The following is a 21178-nucleotide window of genomic DNA, read 5'->3' on the forward strand; positions in this document are numbered from 1 at the left end:
CGTTACTATTAAAACTTGCACTCGACAAAAATACCCTTATATAAAACGTGTATTCATGCCACTGTATTGTTACATGACTTTTAATTCAAAATTTGAGGTGCAGTACTCATAAAGAAATGCAGTTTTAACCTGCAGTGTCACAAGAATCTGATGCAGTTATAGTACCTTGTTTCACATTTTTTCTTTCTGTTCCAGATGCTATCTTCGGGGACAGTGCTTTTGTATTTGACATTCATATTTTCAACAGTTGGCATTATTGGCGGAATGTTTGATGGTAAAAGGTGGGCAGGAATTCTGGAGGCCCTCCGATGTGCACTGCTGATAACATACGGTGCTCTAACACCGCTTACTGGCAACGCAACTGTAAACTCTCATGTAATTACTTATTTCACCATTTCAGTGACAATCTGGGTCATTCATAACCTTGTGGTCTTCAGACCTTCCCTCAAGCTTGTAAGTGAATGATAAGGAAATACTGAAGGTACCATCAGAATTCATAAAATGACATATGCCGTTTTATCTTTCACAAAAAACACACCATGGAAAGGTAACCAGAGTCAGTAAGGCACGAAAGAGTGCAATATTTTAATTTAGTTTTTCCCAACAGAAGGAGGTCATTAAAATCAAACCTCTAACAATTACATTTATTTCCATTGTCGGTACAAAGATAATTATTTCACCTGTAACAACCTTTGTTACTTAGGATGGCACTTGCCTTGGCATAATGGTACCAGATGGAGCACAGCATCCACAACCAAAAAATCCTACAGGCAAGTACTGCGTGAAAATTACCACAATGAAAAGACTTCTAGTTTTACAGTGACATTTTTTTGGTCAGTTCACATAGGACTGATATGTTGGAAAAAAATTAAAAATAATATTGATTTAGTCATTATTTTAGGACAACAAAGTTTACTGGTAAGGTTTATTTTGAAAACTAGGTTTTGAATGCTGACTGATTCTGTCAGAGGAGTTTTGAACTTTACATAAACGTAAACAGCCAAGTTATCAATCACAATATTAACTGTTATGATCAGATAACCTACAAGTGCTGCTTTAAGACAAAATACCAAATTCGTACTTTTCAGTACTACATTTACTCCAACAGGAATCTCTGGTACATCATAAGCCACATTGAAAGGAATGGATCTCAGTATCTACATTTTGGAAGAAATCTTCTACATCACGACAAGGGTTATACTGTACTTACGAAGATTTCTTCGTTGCTCGGAAAATTTAAAGTTGTCCTAGAGTTCTTCAGTGAAAGTTCTAATTAGGATAGGAAGTATTATTTCAAATTACAAAAAAATAAAAAATACCAAAGCAATAATATATTGACAAAAATAAACTACAGTTCAGTATTTCACCGAGTTGTACTTGTTTGCATAAGAAATTAAATTAGGCAACAAAACTGGGAACTAATGAGTAAACATAAAACAAAAAATGAAATGCCTGACACTGAGAGAACTGGAAGGCAACCCTGAATATAGAGGAACAATGAAAATAACCAAATAATACATATATGTATCTATTCATATATAATCTTTCTTCCATAATTACTAATAAATTAAATATGCCGTTGTAACAGTGGAATAAAGTAAAAATAAAGTATGACAATTAAGTGCTGGTTCACTTTGCTTTTGCCATATATTAGATACTGGTGAGGACTAAAGGCAGTCACCTCCCAAACATATTAGCTGACCGACTGCATTTGAAGTGCTGTAGTGTGGGGTACCGTACTTGAATTCCTACATGATCACTTACTTATAAATTGTTAGATAATAAAACCCATATCACATATGTAAGAGCACAATGAACCAACACTTGATTGAAATATATAAGTATGTACCTATGTGTGATGCGTGTATATCTGTATGTACACATGAGAGTACATGTACATAAACATTTACATGTGTATCTATATGTACTGTACAAACAATATACACTATAAGAAAAAAAAAGCCAACTTTATACATAGTTTTGAGATCATATGTATCTCTCTTTGGTATGAAGAGTTAGATGAAAAATTTGACAACATTGTGTCCTAATTATAATCAGTGCAGGAAAGAGTAGAAGACGACTTCAGTTGCAGAGATCAGTTTTTGAGGCCTTTGTAATCAAAGAACTGGAAATAAAAGGGTTCGATAGCAGCTCATAAAAATCTCAATTTATAAATATTTTATTCAAAAATACCTTATTAGAACTGGTTACCGTATTATGTTACATCACCATGTTGAACTTTAGATTTAAATTCTGTATGACAGAAAATGGACTTGCTGATTACAGATTGAAAATCTCTAATAATTCAGAAAATCAAACATTTCAACGGTCCTAATGTTTAAAAAAAAACATTCTGATGCTATTCAAGGGGCACATGCAATGTTTTTTTTAAAAACAGTCTGGGGAGTAATACTGGAAATAAAACGCAAAGTGATCAATAAAACTGGTACTGGCTTAGAGCTGCAACAATTATAGAAGTAAACACATCAAGAAAATATTAATGCTAGCACACATGAAGGCCATTGTAGTCACCCAGGAAGAGCAACACAGGCAACCTTTTGTTACCTGGAATAATAACAGCAACAAGAAAAGGTCATTTGCAGATGTGACACAGCATTAACATAGTAGTGACTGATCATATCAAACATTAAAAGCACTCACAAAAATCAAATGTTCAAGAATCAAAAGACAATTAAAGCATGATAACATAAACTTACATTGAGCAGAAAGCAATACCTACAGCAACATAAGTCGCCATCCCAAATGCCCATGATTCCATACCTCACTATGTAAGACCTAATACAGTACTTCATTGCTACAGCATAACCGTGTTTTCAAAGAGAATCGCACTTAAAAAGTCCCAAACATCTTGTATCACACTGCTTTCTAAGAATACCCAAAATACTCTGAAACACAGCTCAACAATCACATGACTTACAATTCTCTGAAAACTTTTCATCTATACAACAGTCTGAGGTAACACTATGTGCACTTCTGTTCATCATTTATGGCACCACTAATGCACATTTATTGAGGTGGGGTTTGGGGCATAAGCAGCAGAATGGGAAAAATTCCTTGTTTCTTAGAGCAACAACAAAACCTCCATGTGCTTTAGGTTTAGCTAGTAACAATGTAGTTGTAGCAAAACCCATTACCCAGAAACTATAAAAACTGGTATTCTTTGTAGATACAGTACTGTTCAGTACTCTCCCCTGGAAGCTACTTTGTAACAACTACAAGTGATAAAATCTATGAAAAAAACTTGATTTTCAGACTTGAATGAATATTTTGCACACAAAATTCTAGATGATATCATTACATACAGATAAGGAACTAAATTCACCCGGAGAAACATTTAGAATGAGATCATGAATTAAAGAAAAAATGTTCACAAAGTTTAATCATTGCAAAGTGAACACAGAAAGTATAACATTAGATTATGCAGTGCTATAATCTCAAATGAAAATTTTATATAATCTACTACTCTCCATTTACAGAAAATCTTGGTATGCCATTCATCTTAGTAAAAATCTACCTTTTGAAAATAAACATCAAGTGTGAGCAATTACTGAAGCCAGCTCATAATATTGCACATACTACTGTGCTGTCTTTGGGGGGCATCCCCCTCATAAAATGTACATTCATAACATTTAATGTGAAATTTGACATTGCACATTTGATAATTTATTTGATGGAGTTGAAAAACCAAAACACTTTAAGGAACTTCCCTTTTATACTCCTTAAACTCAACAATGACTTAATAAAGCAGTGACAAATACTACCCTACAAGAGATGCAATTCTGCTCTCCCCACATCTCATGACACTAAAATTCTTATTAGACCAAATTAGCTTGACACGTCCCTTAGCTTTAGGAGACAACTGAGAGAGTTATACAAGTAGAAACACTATTGTTTAGGATTTACTGTGACATAATTTTCAAGCTTTATTTTGTACACTGTTCTTGAAGATGTAACTAAACACTTAAGTGCAAACTATTCATTTTTTTATATATAATGATTAAATTTGGATTGCTTGACTACAGAAAAAAGGAAAGTTTATGGCTTAAAATCCTTATAATCCCCTTAACTCCTGAAGCATTTTTCTTTCCAGCTTTTCAATAATGTATTTTATTAACAATAATCCATCTTTAAAAATCATTCATGTTTTCTGTTCTACATCTTAATAACATATATTTAATACTTATACAATACAGGTTGCAAAAAACCTGAGAAGTCTTTGCACACATAACATAATGCGTAAAGGTTCAGTCAAATACAATCTCAATGATTTTAAAAATTGCAGATCTGTATACTGTGTTTACTGCACGGCAAATCTACATAATCGGCAAAGTACAGTATCTGATAGAAGTAAAAGTTTATGATTCATTGTCATAAATGTAAATTTTGTGCACCGTTTTATATTAGATTTTTTATCATATGACATAAACTGCTGTATTACAACTAGCCCTTACCACAGCAACAAACTTTTAACATGATTTTTCCTTCCTAATATCCCATTAAAGTAAAGTATCTCTACTAAAGCTAAAGAACCAATATCTTCGTGAAATGAAAATAGATTCACTGGATGTGGCAATAGATGTGAATAATAAAATTTTAGTGTTATTACTTGCGGGAAAAAGACAAATCCCTACTTTTATTGCAGTCTCCCTTTCATTATAGCATGTCATACATTCTTATCTTAAAATGTACACATGATCAAGTTCAACTGATCTCATAACCTGGGCAGCAGGACTATGCTGCATTTACTTCTGCTAACTCCTCAATTTGTAAATACCATCACTGAGAACAAGTTCCTTATGTACTCATGTACTCTAGACCACCTTTTGAACACTCAAAATTTTAAAAGGTGGGAAGTCTTTATTTCAAATCTCTGTTACTTCAACCCAATTCCTGTACAATAAACATGATATCTAAAAATGGTTTAATTTTCTATAATATTAAAGTAATTTCTTGAGACATTCCTAAATAAAAGCAAAATTAAGAAGAAAGTAGCACAGTACTGATAAAACAATCACATGTTTAACATTGTAAAATTCACCTGAAATATTTTATCAACTGGTATGAGTTACCTACCAGATCATTACTGAGTGATAGCAAGCAATACTGCTTCAAATACAAACATACATGTGACATTCACTGACAGGAACTACCACTTTGTAATTATATTTGTTGTATGAACGCTACCTCAAAGACTACAAATATACCCAACGTGCAAGAAAGTGATGTAGGTCCAATATCCTGGACTTAATTTTGGTCAGTGTTAAACTTTGAGTGATCAAAGAAGTTCTCCAGAGTCTTAAAAACTATAACCTGATGGTCCATCATTTTTAAGTATTTGCAGATCATATGGCAACTATAAAAAATGAAATGCAACATTGCTGAACAATGCTCATATAAACAAAGATTCATAAAATAAATGCCTGATGTTGACTTACATATCTACTTAACTATTTTTCTATCACAAAAGTGACCAACAAGTAAAGTTGGTGCCACTTAGGATCGGCCAATAGGTGTTTGTCTTCTGTATGTACAATATGATTTCAGAAATATTTAAAAAGAAATGGCCCATGATCTCACACTGTTTCCTGATATTCAAAATGTACACAATTTTGTTGGGAGAGAGGCACTTCCATAGTAAACTATATGAAATTCACTAGATACTCTAGGCGATATATTCATTCAGCATGTGGCAACAGAAGACCGCTATGTAAAATGCCTACAAATTTGTCAAGGCATCTCATAAAACCCGAGGGTCATGACGTTCATAGCAAGCACTTTGTAAAGGCTGACAGACATAAAATTTATACTTGTTTGACAACATTAACTCACAAGTTGTGGATGCACACTGGAATGTTGTAAATCAGAACAGTATTTGGTAAACTGGCTAGATTCTACACTGCACATTTCATCAGCAGACAAATTACATTTCGATGCATGTAAATGATTGCATGCATGCTAAGTGCAGAAGATGTACAGTAGTGCTGGATATGGACCTTAATTATAAACTTGGTTAAACAGGCAGTGATACTTCCATGGAGTGTGAATGTAAATCTAGCATCAAGATCATTACTCACTGAACAGTCGAGCATAGCCTACAGCAGATTTTAAAAGGTGTCTAAATCCAACGCAAAATGGTTTTGTTGTACATTACTGTAGAGGAACAATAATGTTCTCATCTAGAATTTCCTTACTTCAATATAACCTACCTTTCTTTTCTTTGTTCAAGACAAAAGATTCCAATTAGTCCAGGAGCAATGATAAAAGGATTTATATATCTCAACCACAATATTTTAATGCCCATACCCAATTTATGTTGGTTTTAGAAACTTTTAAAAACTACCCAAACTATTCTAAATGTATGTATATTTCCTCTGTTTGATTATAGGTTTGATTTGATTCCAATACTGCATTAACGTAAACACTACTTTCTTGCTATGAAGTAACCCTCGGTGGATCTCAACTGGTTTGTGGTTTGCGTTGGCCAAATTCTACGATAAGGCTTAAGACCAAAGCTTGGCTGAATTAAGACTGTCAAAATGGCGCTTGAATTTAAAAGCTAAAGTGACTGGGAACTGCTTACCACCAGATGGGGTTGAGACTTAAACCTCATAATAGATTCTGTCTGCTGTGACTGACACAATAGGCAGCACCAATGATCATTACATTCAAGCTTTCTGCTGCGCATGTGAATAATTTAGACCTAAGTCTATAAATAAATAATCTTACTAGTTCTACTACATATTCTCATAAAACACTGATATTGTACCATATACATTTCAAAAGTGAGCAGCATTGAGACAGCCAGGACAACACCATTGAGTTCCACATGTACAATTCATTCTTGAATAATATACACTACAGTGTCTTCACATTTACACACTTACAATATCAAGCTTTACACATACACTACTACGGACTTTGTTGATGAATTAAAAGGTTCTCTAATTCGTCAGCAGACCTCAGTAGGAATGCTGCAGATTCACGGTATCCTGTTATGAGCTGTCGGACTGCTGCAACTTCAACAGCATTGAGCGTGGGGCGTGTAGGCTTAGAAGACCCTTTAACACTGAGATCTGTTGGGCCTGAGGGACGAGACAAGAAAAAATAATTTCAGTCTTCTCAATAAGAATACTGCAAACTGTAATAACAGCAGATGAAAATGCATAACTGTTACAACCCTACAACACATAAGTTCAACTGTAAGAGCTGAAAAAGCCAAAAAATAGCACATAAATGAGCAGTGTTAGTCATAAATAGGGAATTCTTCTATCACCTGAAAACTAAAATACTGTGGCCAGTTTATTGGAAATACTGTACTACTTGTAACACCATTATTACCAATATGAGCAAGCAACCCAAGGATTAAAAATTATCCTTTATGAGTGAATAGTTATTCTTACTTCTAAAGGCAATTTAAAAAAAAAATATCACTTGAAGTGAAGTTTTGCAATAGCTTTTGAGTGAACAGCTTTTCTTATCAAAATCAGCAAAGCTAAAAGTTGAAAATGTTATTCAAGACTACAGTCCTTGACTTTGGTCTGAAACCTCATAAGTTTAACATGAAGTCTTTTAAACTAGCAAACCTTCCCTGGTATAATCAGTAATGTTATGCCCCTATATTGTCTGGTCTCCTCTGTAACCTTTACCCTTATATAAATAACACATATTCCTGTCATACCTTCCTTCTCAACCTCTCCCTTATTCAGGGATACCTTAAACTCCCTCATCAGCCATTCTGCCATACTTCCACTCCTGTACTGCAGCATTTCACTTTGCAATCCCATCAATTCCTGGAATCTTTTGATTCTTAAACCTCTGAAATACTATCCTTATTTCTTCAACTTTCACTCTACAACCAATTACTTACAATAATCTCTTCCACTCTTGCATCATTCAGTCTCGATTCTCATCTATCCTGCACGCTCAAAAGAGCTTCAAAATATTCACTTCATCTACTCAATAATCTTTTTTTTTTTTCTGCAGTATACCAAAAGTGCTTTTGGTGTACTTAACTCAATACCTTCGTAGTTTGCCCTTTTTTTTCTCTCATTTCTTTTTAAACACCCTATCCATCTTCCTGTATATCAGTACAGGATCAGTTCTATTTATGTATATATAGGCTTTCGCTACCCTTCGCTAGGTGCACTTGTCTCGGCGAATAACCCACACCCAATGGAATTATAATTCATAATTGCATCTGTCCCGGCAAAGATTTGAAGCTTCCGGATATGAAGACCATCTACCAACATATTATTGAAAAGGCACAGATAGTAATCGCGACTGGGATACTTGCAGTTATCAACTATAATTCCCATTGGGTCTCAGTTATTCTCAAGGTAAAGTTAAAATGAAGTGTCTGCGTAGTGTATCTTTTATAAAAAGAACTGAAAGGCTAAGAAATATGGAAACATGTAGTAGTGGTAAAAATGTTAAAGTAAGTAAAATAATGAATTACGATTGTTTTGATGTGCTTTGGTAACGTGGAAAGAATTGAAGAGCTAGGTTGCTGGGAAGAGTGTATAATTTGTAAGTGTTAACTGGGAGGAGTATAAGACTTATAAACTGTTGGATAGGTGGTTCGAAAGAAGCATTGAAAGGGAGTGTCTTAATATCCGGGAAGAGCTAGTGTGCATGCAAGAGAGGTGAATGAGGCATTGTGTAGGGGTCCCATGAGCGGTTGACGACCGTCGCGCGTAGTTGTATAAAATGGCCTGTTGTGGAATTTTTCTGCACAGGAAGTTCATCCGGCAGTGAGCAGTAAAAGTATAAATGTAGCAATGACCGTTGTGTTGTTATTCACTGGAACCACCCTTTATAGATACACGAGTGTAATGTCACATGTAATATTCGAAGATCGCAGGTGGGAACTTACCATTGGAAATGACGGATGCAGAGGTAGTGGCCAACATAGGGGCGAGGCCTGGCTGTGAATGAACAGTGGACCCAGTTAGAGATGACACCTTTTGGAAACTCTGTTGGAATGATGCCTGGAACATCGACGACCCGTTCATTACTTTAGATTCTGACAACGGACGTTCCAAAGCTTTGGCCAGAGCTGACACATGCGGCGCGTTGGACTCTGTTTTCACAACGGTATCGACTAAGGCCAACGGTTTGTCAGAGCCCATCTGGAAGAGATGTCAGAAAGCTTTAGTGCATAACAGTTGGCGGGTGCTCTCGCTGCTGCTCTGTACAAAATTTGCTCAGATTTTTAATCTATAAACCTTAATACAACCCTGAATATCCAGATACTTTAAAAGCGTACACATAAATAATGAGGGTCAGGTCATTGCATAATAAATTATATTCAATGTTTCACTGTAATTTTGCACGGGGAAATTCTGTTCTATACAATTATTCGTTTTTTTAAAGCATAAATACGTATTAGTAAATCTTTATAGTTAAGTATACCTTAGTTTAACCAGACCACTGAGCTGATTAACAGCTCTCCTAGGGCTGGCCCGAAGAATTACTTATTTTACGTGGCTAAGAACCAATTGGTTACCTAGCAACGGGACCTACAGCTTACTGTGGAATCCGAACCACATCATACCAAGAAATGAATTTCTATCACCAGAAGAATCTTTGTAGTTTCAGACACATTTCCTCCAAAACATTTGTATGTCGCAACGATAAGAGACAGTCAGTATTCAATAACAGTAATCAACTCAGGAAACAATCATAACACATTACAACGTACCTGAAAACGCACTTACTCTTCATACACTTTCATAAACTTCTGCTTGCAGTAGTATAACTATCGACATTACAAAGCGAGTTCAGCATACCAATAATCACATCCTGAACTTTTGTATGAATCAGCAGGATTTGTTTTTGAATGAGGGGAAGGTTGAAGGAAGAAGAAGAGTCGACGAATAAGAGGAAGCAAATCCCACGAGGCAACAAGTCGCGGCTGAAAGTCAGCTGCTACTGAGAAACTAGGCGTATCATACAGCGCGGCAACGGATGTATTAACAGTGCCATAAACAAATCGATAATTTGCATAAATGACGCCACAACAACAGGCACAGGCTGTTATGACATTTCAGGAAATTTTCCTGTCAGCGAATCACTGATCGATTTCTTGACGAATGTGAAATGGCACGAACTGCTGTTTCTAAGCAGCGATACATCAGTACACATAACTGGACCGCTTCTTTGACATCCCTGCGCCTTTCAGTGGTCAAGGTTTATGGGCTGGAAAAAAAGTGTGTGAACCCTTGCCCCGGGCCATTCTATTGCCAACTCCTGCCATACTCTTTGTTTTCTTTATTATTTTTTAAATAAATAATAACAGCTTTCAGGACTCAAAACGGGTGATGAATTGCATTCTCTAGTTAAGGAAAATTAAATGCTCTTTTAGAGAAACCAAGGTTCTCTCTGAGAAACAAGGAAGCCAATCTGTGCGTAATTCCCATTCTAATTTTACCATACGCAATATATACAATTGGAAAGTAATTTATATTTCATTACTGTAGTGCCAAATAAGCATTCTTTTCGCATAACAATTTTCCGAGTACCTGCTTTTTGAATCCCTGTTTATCCCAAGTTTTCGCGTCTAGGAACACTACCATGACAAGCATCTACACTTTTGCAGTTTAGTTTTCAGACATCTAACATTCTGCAATTTATCATTAGCGTAAAAATAAGAGAAATAATAAAAAAAAAATCCCCCCCCAATGGAAATTATAGCACAGTTACTATGGTTTATGTCCTGATTAGTAGTCTTAAACCTACAGAATTGCAGCCTATTTTAGAGATTATTTGAGGCAAATACCTTAATTATATTACTTAATGGGATAAAACTGTGGGAGAAGGTTGGGGCTACGGGTTTCAACCTGACCTTTTGGGAATCAGGGAGAAATAATAAAATAAATTAGTGAAAAAACAAAAAAAATTAAAAAGGGAAAAGGCCACATGTACTCCATAAATTAGCATTCGTGTTCAGGCATAAATCACAAGTGAACGCACAAAAAGGAAATAATGACTGCTTGCAAAACCATTAACACACAGAACCTTATTATTATTATTATATTTCGAAGCTGGATAATTCTTTCCACAAAGTCATCCTACAATAATTTTTCATTTTACAATACAGACATGTCTAATAAAATCAGTATTTTTGCTTCGAAACGATTTATGATCTTAAAACTATTATTATCTTCTTGTAATTCTTATCTGATTAATTCTTTTTTATAAAGACGACCTACAAAAGCTGTTCATTTCACAACAAGCAAATGTCTAATGAAGTGAGTACTATTGCTTCAACCCTTCAACCCACAATCGCCACACACACTGCAGGAAATCTGGTGTGACATTCTCTCAACTTCAACCGTCGGAAAATGTTACTGCCCAAAATAGTGCAGGGGATCGCACAGGTGATATTATGGCCACATAACTATATCCCCTTCGTTCACTGCATACATCCAACTCAAACATTCAGTCCATCACTCTAATGAACATTCTCTCTCTCTCTCTCTCTCTCTCTCTCTCTCTCTCTCTCTCTCTCTCTCTCTCTCTCTCTCTCTCTCTCTCTATATATATATATATATATATATATATATATATAATATATATATATACAGATACAGTATATATATCTACAGTATATCTATCTACTGTATATCTATCTCTTGTATCTCACACACTCACACACACACACACACACACACACACACACACACACACACACACACACACACACACACATATATATATATATATATATATATATATATATATATATATATATATATATATATATATATATATATATATATATATATATATATATATATATATATATATGATAAATTTATATATATACAGTACATATATCTACATCTATCTACTTGTATCTCTCTCTCTCTCTCTCTCTCTCTCTCTCTCTCTCTCTCTCTCTCTCTCTCTCTCTCTCTCTCTCTCTCTCTCTCTCATTTATATATATATATATATATATATATATATATATATATATATATATATATATATATATATATATATATATACGTACAATTTTCAAGACCTCTCCTTTGTTTGCTTCAAATTCCCACCTACTTTCGTTTCTTCTTCATATCATTCCACTTTCCTTCATTGTTTCGGCTAAACGTCTCTCCACCACATTACTTATTACGGACTACAAACGGATGGCCATACTTCTATTTCCGGGAAGGCGTCTGGGATAGCATAGTTGGTTGCTATGGCAACGCCTCTGGTCGAGAGAGAGAGAGAGAGAGAGAGAGAGAGAGAGAGAGAGAGAGAGAGAAAGTAGGTTGGTCGAAGGCTGGCGACATTTCACCCACCAATAGTTCAACCTTTTTTTCGATTTCTCTGTGGAAGAGGATAACACACAAAATAAAGACAAATATGGAAAAGAAATGATCATTGGAACGAAAAGGATCAACGAAAGAGAGAGAATTGAGAATACAAAGTACAGTCGGTAACAAATACTAAATCACAAGCACAACTCGACTCCTAAACAAAGGTGAGCGACTACAAACAAGCGAAATATTAACAGTAGTTCTGAAATCTCTCCTGATCAGCGCCATACACCTGAAGAACCCTTTCTTAATTGATATATTTTTTTTCACAATAAGAACGATGCGATTTTGTTATTCATTTTTGCTATTTTCTAGAATAACTTTCATTTATGTCGTGCACCCATTGGAACTGGTATATAAAATTTAGGCCAAAGGCCAAGTGCTGGGATCTAAGAGGCCCTTCTGCGCTGCAAGGGAAGTAGAGAGTAAAAAAGTTCGAAAGATGCGACAGGAGGAAAGCCTCGCAGTTGTACTATGAAACAATTGTTAGGAGAGGGTGGAAGAAAGAAAATATGAACGGAGGTACAGTAAAGGGAATGAAAGGGTTGCAGCTTGGGGCCGAGGGGACGTTGCAAAGAACCTTTAGTCATGCCTACAATGAACCGCGTGAGGTACTTTGAGGGCACTACCCCCTGCGGGGTGTTGCGTACCAATGAACGTAAAAAACATAACAGAGAAGGTCACTGTACAGCGCCCGTATAAATAATGAGGAAGACGAGTGAAGTATAATGTTTCCTTGGCTAGAACAACTGCTCCATGCAATTGCAGGAAATTTAACACTGATGCCTGCTTCGGAATTTTCCTGCAGCCTTTGTTTTTTAATGAAAGAAAAAACCAATTAATAAGTAGGAATATCGCTTCCTTCCTCCAGGGTATCTTTTACTTATCTCTCTTCTTGTTTCAACCAGGTCTGAGTAAGATAACAGATGAAGGTTACCAGTGTTATCGGAAAAATAAAAAGTCCCTCAAAACTATTCCGTGACTTGTAATCAAGTCTCTTACAGATCACAACTATCAACTCTTGTTACGGAAGGTAAAGCTCCGCCGCCACAAAAAAATGAGGAGAAAATTGGTCATCATTTTCACCTACATCAAATACTACCACTCACTGGTGATCTGGTGTTGATACGACAGAAAAGGTCTAAAATATAAGGAAAAAGGGCCTGGCAATAGTCTATAATTTCGTTAAAAATAAAAGAAAACACTCACTGACTGACAAGAGCTCCAATCCACTGGATGAATTGCTTGGAAAACTTCAATTTGAGTTTACTCTTTCATTTCATACTGCAGTATTTCAGGCAGTTTAGACAAGGAACATTCCATCTATTATAATGCTAATACAGTATAGATAAACCCAATAAAATTTTACAACTTATCCTAAATGATAAATCGCCATCTTAGCGGACATGAGCAAATGGAATCTGAAGGGGCCATATCGGTTTACACAAATCGGAATCAAGGGCAACGATGCAACCTGTACTCACCTGAGCTTGGGGTTGTGGGTTGAGCGGGTTCGGCTGGGCAATGGGCTCCAGACCCAATCTCATTCTTTTGGCGTTCTGAGCTTCGTTCTCGCACGCGTTGGCCAGGATCTGCTCGGCCTGAATGCTTGTGAGATGAGGCGGAGTTGGCCGCGATGGCTGGTCGGAAACAAAGACATATTTAAAATTCTATTCAGCAATGACACCAGCAAATACTTTCAAAATATACATCACTTCCTATATACTATTTTCGAAAAAAAAAAAACCATGACATTCAATACGAAAACCTCGTCATGAAAGATATCCACTCAGAATCTGAATTTTAACCAATTCCTTTATATTTAAATTTCTAGCCTCTCAAAGTGTCAAAATCTCCGCACAGAGAAAGAGCGGAGTTGAGACAAATACAGTAACAGTTCAATCTGCTTACAGTTTCCCAACCATTGGAATCGCGCGTTCTTTTGTTTCTCCTGCAGCTCTTCAGGTAGGTTCTGATCCTCTTACGCGTTCTCTCGGCGAATTCTGGGAACTGTCTAGCGCATGCGTCGATGATGGCTTGGATTTTCTCTTTGGGTTGTTTGCTGATAGGAACGATTCGGTCCAGGTTCTCGTCCACAAACAATCTGACGAACATCTGTGCAAAGCAAAGAGAGAAAACACCTTAGCGTCATGTCAGGAAGATACCAATCCAGAAACGACAGTGTAAGAAATGACCTCAGTGACAAAAGCGTCAAGAATTCTACAATGGTAATATTTTCGAAGTCTATAAACTAATTTAAAGTTCTTAATACTGAACTTATACAACGGACAATTCAATGCTTCGACGACACTAACGATGTATCATGAAGTCTGGACCACTTTGCCTCGTGAATTTCTGATAAGATAGGACAAACCTTTGTCACAGAGTCTGTGTATACACACACAAACATACATCATATATAATTATATATGTATATATATACATATAGAGAGATGATGAATATATATATATATATATATATATATATATATATATATATATTATATATATATTTATATATATAGGGGGATGTATGTTCGTGTTCTAAATAACCGGAACATGTGCTATATTGATGCAGATGTACCACAGGTGGAAAAGACTTTTTATAGTAGCCATGACGGAGAGACATGAAACAAACAAGCTCCCACTACCATACAGTAATACCTATTAAAACAATCCCCATCTCTTTAAGAACTTTGGAGTTAACTTTAAGAACAATAACATAACGAAAAAAGGCTTACTAAATCTAGTTTACTTACACATTTTATAGAGAGAGAGAGAGAGAGAGAGAGAGAGACTTACGTTGAAAGCCTTGAGACGTTCGGGATCGTACTGTGCGTCAATTTTGTCATCGTCGTTGTCGTCGTCGGCGTCGTCGTCCTCATCATCTTTGTTGCCGTTGCTGGAAGTGTCCTCGGCGTTGCTGGCGGTGTCCAAGGGCGTCGCCGTCGCCGCTCTCTCACTCCCCGAAGGCGAGGCGCAGGGGCTCTGCCGGGACATTAGGATTATGAGATCATTCACGCACAAACTAACGTTATTATGTCTGTTCACAAGAACCAGGCTACTCTGTCACGTATAATAACTGCATAACAGTTTGCCTTTCTTAGAAACGGGACAACACACACACACACACACACAATCACATACACTTGCTTAGCTGATGAATTGTAAAGACAACTGACGTCACATCACAGAACCTGACATTCGACGCTGAGGGAACACGAAAATATTTACAAAATACAAATAACTGAAAAAATAAAAGTTCACATATTTTACAAATTAAAGATTTAAAAGTATGCATGACACAACAAAAAATAGCTATCATTCAGAGACTAAAATGAACGATTGCAAGAAATAAAAAAACCGGGAAGTGCTTTGATGAGAAGAGCATCTTGTGACAGCGATAGGATATGAATGAAGAGAACATGGAACACAGTCTTCCTAGACTAGACAGTATGCAGTATTTCATTTCATGGATATGTCGGCATAGGATAATGAACATGGGAAGTATTAAAACATGACTATAAAAGCAATTAGGACCTTTAGGAAAAGTTAGGGTAAATGTTACGTTGACGACAATTGCACTGATATAAGCTATTCTCCTATTAATTTGCTTTGAAACAGCTTCACAGAAAAATAAAAAGTCCCTCAAAGCAGGAAGAACGAAAACGGGAAAATCAGATCAAGCAAACTCAGCAAATCATGTCCGAAAGAGGAAGATTATTCATAATCACTCAGGCAAAATGTTTACAATGAATGCGTTCCCGTTTTCATTTTTTCCCTGCAATTCTCTATAGAAAGGTGGCCAGCAGTACTCACCCGCCGAGTTGTGTCTGTCGTTCTGGTAAGGCCCAAGGGCTGGTATGGACACCACTCGGTCCCTCTGTTCTCTGGCTTTCTCTCTACGTCGGCTGAAACGAAAAAGCAGAGACCCGTTGCATTACAGGAAATTGATTCACACTTTTAGAACCTAATAAACGGTACGGTATATTGTAGACACTAAAAATGGCAGTGCCCAGTTCCGATGAAAAGGCGCTTCGTAAGAAAAGAAGCTTTCCCTTGACTCCAGTCATAACGAGAAATATGCAACAGAAAAGTAAATACAACAGATAGAGAAACGATATTCATGTCACTGATAATGGTAAATAAGTTGCTCGAAAATAAATGTCTTGTTATTACTATTTTCTATGTAGTGTACATTGCATCGCTATTACACTTCTAAGAAAAGACATTTTATTATGATTCTTGGATTTTAAAAAAGTAAGCTTAATCTTGAACATTATTACTGATAAATTGTTTGCAAAAAGAGAAAGCAAAAAAGGTCCATGGAATGGACGTACCACAAGGAAAAAGTCGCATAAGAAACGAATTAACCTGCTCTAAAGATCTGAAAAGGGGGCTTCGTTAGTCAAGCTTCCCAGTGACTACAAATTTCTGTGCATAAATAAACATCACTTACTAAAATCAATACACTGTAATGTTTAGAAAAACAGAAAAGCCGAGGTTCTTAATATTTAATCATTTTGACTGTCAACAGATGGCTCTCTCAATATATGCCTAACTCGGCAGTACATGTGTACAATTTCCATCATTTCCAGTTTTTTTTTTTGTCTATGTGCATTTCTTATATTTCACTTAAATGAAATATAAGTTATTAACCTATTAAATTTTCTTTATTTATGAGATGTATCTTCTTGAATGTATCGGACCGACTGACAGTGATCAGTTCCGAAAGTCTTTGGTTATTTTGTTAAACCATTTTTAAAACTACTTCTGGATATTGATATACTGGTACTGTGATTTGCAATTCACTCATCTTTGTTTTTCCCAATCATTTATTCCCTTCAAATCTGAATATATCTGCTACGTAAAATCAGCAAGCGTTCGGAATGGTAATACTACACACTTCAATATGCACCGTCAGCTCTTACCCTAACTAGTCAGGGGGAAAAAACAACTCTGACGCAGATCCACTTTTACACCAAATTAGTTTCAGTTCATTGGTGGAAAATGACAGTCATCCCACATCATCCTACTTTCGACAGTTTTAGTGTTCTGTTAAAGAAAATATTCAGACGGCTATTTGCCTGTCCGTCCGCCCTCAGATCTTAAAAACTACTGAGGCTAGAGGGCTGCAAATTAGCATGTTGATCACCCACCCTCCAATCATCAAACATTCCAAATTGCAGCCCTCTAGCCTTAGTAGTTTTTATTCTATTTAAGGTTAAAGTTAGCCATGATCGTGCGTCTGGCACCGCTATAGGTGCCAAGACATGCCACCACCGGGCCGTAGCTGCAAGTTTCATGGGCCGTGGCTGAGAGTTTCTTACAGCATTTTACGCTGTACAGAAAACTCGACTGCGCCGAAGAAACTTCGGCGCATTTTTTTACCGGGTTTCTTTTAGCTCAGTAAGCTTCCTGAAGATTTATATACGACTGTACAATCATTTCTTCATTAATATCAGACTTATCCCAAATGTTTCTTAATGAAAACTTAGTCATGACAAAACTTTCCGAGACTAAACTAGGCTGTTCTTTCTCACTCTACTGTATAATCTACCATGTTTTTAAAAGCAAATGGACGATAAAGAGGGAGTGCTTCACTTTTTTAATTTTGATAAAAGACCACATTTTCTCGGGTACTGTAGGCTATACTTTTATGGATATCATAGGCAAGCATATCGGTCCCTTTCAACAACTAGAAATTATTCTTCTGCCTACAGGGTCGACCAGTCAGTTTTTAATGTTCGGGGCATGGTTCTGGGTGTCCTGTCAACTACCATCCAAAGTCGAAAGGAATTAGCTAAATATATACTGAGAAATTGTGGTCTGGGGATTAACATTCATATACTGGAATACCAACCATACATTCTCCGGTCGACGAAGTAATGCCAAAATCTTAAAATCGAAAAACTAAAAATTTATGGAAACCGCCGCTACTTTGCTCATCACAAGCGTGTCCTTCACGATAAAACCGAAGCTCAAAAGGACTAGACTACATCCTTGAAACAGATATAGGAAGCCAAGGAAGTTTAGATGGGTACGACAAGAAGGTGAGCCTAGAACTTTTATGTGAAAACGATAAACATCACAAAGGACGGCGACAGGACGGAAGGATTCAGATAAAAAGGACACCCTCTGACTTAGGAATTTTCTTCTAGGATACTGGGAACGTTTCAGAGCCCATCACTGTGGGCCACGTGGTCTATCAGTATAAAAGCAGACGTCTAACGTTTCAAATCAGAAGACACGAAAGTCACAATGTTGACGATTTGAATGATACTACTGACGATTCAAATACAGTCGTTACGACAAAGAAGTGTAGTATGGACGACCAAAATCGACACTGTCAGAGTATCTTAGGCGAGGCAATGAATAAGTGAAACTGAATATTTGTAACAGAAAGGTGTAATGTCAGAAGATAATGACCAATCAAGTGTGGAAGACCACAGAAAGTGAAAGAACGTGAATGATGGAAGGTCACATGAGAACAACGTGGACTAAATATAATTAAAGTTTCAATGAATAATCGTCATTAACAACACAAAACACTGCAGATCGAAGTACTGGCCTCCGACGAACATCATGCAAGATTAAAATTATAGAAAATACGTTTCTTTATAAATAACCAAGAAGATAGCTTAGCTCGACAACATGACTGGCTTCATACGAGCAAAGGCTCGGCATCACAAGTGAACCCGGGGTTTTCATCTTTCGTGTGCACCAAATTCAGTTGTAATGTCATAAGTGCCTCTGCACTGAATTTAACTAAAAATCTGATAAATCATATTTAAAGAGAGAGAGAGAGAGAGAGAGAGAGAGAGAGAGAGAGAGAGAGAGAGAGAGAGAGAGAGAGAGAGTTTTTCCTTGTTTTAATTTAGGGTTAAAGGGTGAACCAATACGGTCACCATGATCAATGTTGAATTCCCCATAATCACAGATTCGGATCAACCCAAAAGTTACCACAAGCTAAATAAAAAAAAAGCTGAACCTTCGAAATTATAATACTGTAATTCCATCAATCTCGTTGTCGTTGAAAAACAAAAAGAGGTAAAGCTAATCCATTAATTGTCAAGGAAAACGGCTGCATAACATGCTACGGCAGTTTCTAGAGGCGATCAACAAATATGAGAGAGGAAATGTTGCGTGCAAATAAATACAGCTAACGGATCAACAAGGCTAAACGTAGTTAAAATGCAGGCAGATCTGCGCAAGCGCTAACCCGCACCGCGCAGGTTATGCTACCCGAGCGCTTCTTTTTGGAAAGTTGCATGTTTTTCCTTTCATTTCTGCTTGGAAGACTTGAAATTCAAAGGTACTAAATAACATGGAGATATAAGTTTAACTACAACCCGTCCAAGGTCAAAGGACGAGCATTGGAAGAGCCTCACGAATACAAAATTCTGCTTGAAAAAAAAAAAAAAAAAAAGGATTAAAAACCCACTCCAAACTGATCTCATGTAACAATAAAGAGATGTGAGTTCACTGACATGTTAATGAAATTAAAGTCAGGCCAGATGGAATTCTACGACAAAGGAATTAACAGCTACCTAAAAATACAGCGCTTGTAAGAACTCCACCCTTGCAGAATATGGCCATATTTATTAATTAACTAGTGTCTAACAATGCAGATGGACCAGACTGAAAGCAATAACAACCCTGGAAAGACAGGCACTTGCAACGTCCCGCTCCACTCCAGACCTCGCCGGCTGTAAACACAAGCGTTGGCGAATGGCTCAGGAAACGAGCTACAGCACAAGGCCTTCCTTACTGGAGAAAAAGACTGGGACACGTGAAAAACTAACAGCCTCCCAGAGGCTTGAAACGATATCCAACCCAATGAGCTGCAATGAAGCGCTGATCTTACTTAAGGCATAACCAATCAGTAGCAAACACCATTTCATCGCTCTTCACCCAGAGGAATAACAGCGAAAACTACGATGACAAAAAGAGACGGCGTTTTGCTTGGGACATTGCTAAGCGTTCTTATTTCCTGTTCACGCTCTAATTTCTACAAATAAAAACCTACGATTTGTATTTTTGACAATGAAGAACTGAACAGAAATTAACGGAATTGGTTTTTAATAATTAATTCCAAGCCAGAAAAGAAAATACACACAGACATATGTGTGTGTGTGCATGTGTAAACTAGCTCAGTCTACTATCTACTACGTATGCTCAAAGGCACATGTATGCATCATTATAGCTGACTGAATCTAGAGAAAGAGTGAATCCGACATGATTTCTTCTTGTAAAGATTTTACAAAAGTCGATATTAACTCACAACGAAAATGACTTCCTGCGCCCCTGAATGAGGCCAAATCCCCGATATCCCCACCCCACCACTCAACCTCCTCTCATTTCACAACCTCCTTTTCCTACATCACTAACCTGACTGCAAATGGATGGGGTGGGGTGGGGTGGGGTTGTGAGAGGGGTGGAGAGGGGTATGGTAACTTCGATAGAGAGATGCAATTCCGCCTAGGAGTTTGTTTATTCTTTTCTCGCCTTTCCCCTCAAAAAGTATTCTCTTCTCAATGTGAGAGAGAGAGAGAGAGAGAGAGAGAGAGAGAGAGAGAGAGAGAGAGAGACTGTTTAAACGTCCCTTAAAAATCTTTAATTGTTAAACTCAGAATTCCGTTCCACAAAACTTCTAAATGTTTCAGAATTCTAAACTACTAACTGATACTTACCCCAATTGTGATGAACATTCCCCCTCTGATAATGAATGAAATCCGATAAGGGAATTCTAGCTAATGCATGTTGAGACATAAAACGGAAAATTAATAACTGCAATAATAGTAAGAGCTGAAAGTGAACTTTTTCAAAGGTAAGGA

At 36.8% G+C, this 21178-nt stretch overlaps 2 protein-coding genes across 5 annotated transcripts in view; one reads left to right on the forward strand and one right to left on the reverse strand.

Annotated features, from left to right (window-relative positions):
* LOC136848053 (alkylglycerol monooxygenase-like) overlaps positions 1-1330 on the forward strand; it is a 36468-nt gene extending 35138 nt beyond the window's left edge. For both annotated transcript variants that reach the window (XM_067120186.1, XM_067120185.1), the window contains exon 8: positions 196-1330. In XM_067120186.1, the coding sequence (XP_066976287.1) occupies positions 196-465 (270 nt within the window). In that variant the 3' untranslated portion in view covers positions 466-1330. The remainder of the gene's footprint in view (positions 1-195) is intronic.
* Positions 631-21178, reverse strand: part of LOC136848052 (nucleolar protein 4-like) — a 252514-nt gene continuing 231966 nt past the window's right edge. For all 3 annotated transcript variants that reach the window (XM_067120183.1, XM_067120184.1, XM_067120182.1), the window contains 6 exons: positions 16161-16252; positions 15144-15329; positions 14253-14456; positions 13826-13981; positions 8894-9149; positions 631-7103 (listed from right to left, as the gene is read on the reverse strand). In XM_067120183.1, the coding sequence (XP_066976284.1) occupies positions 6931-7103; positions 8894-9149; positions 13826-13981; positions 14253-14456; positions 15144-15329; positions 16161-16252 (1067 nt within the window). In that variant the 3' untranslated portion in view covers positions 631-6930. The remainder of the gene's footprint in view (positions 7104-8893; positions 9150-13825; positions 13982-14252; positions 14457-15143; positions 15330-16160; positions 16253-21178) is intronic.

Source organism: Macrobrachium rosenbergii, chromosome 18, assembly GCF_040412425.1.
Source record: "Macrobrachium rosenbergii isolate ZJJX-2024 chromosome 18, ASM4041242v1, whole genome shotgun sequence".
In the NCBI taxonomy this organism is placed as follows: domain Eukaryota; kingdom Metazoa; phylum Arthropoda; class Malacostraca; order Decapoda; family Palaemonidae; genus Macrobrachium; species Macrobrachium rosenbergii.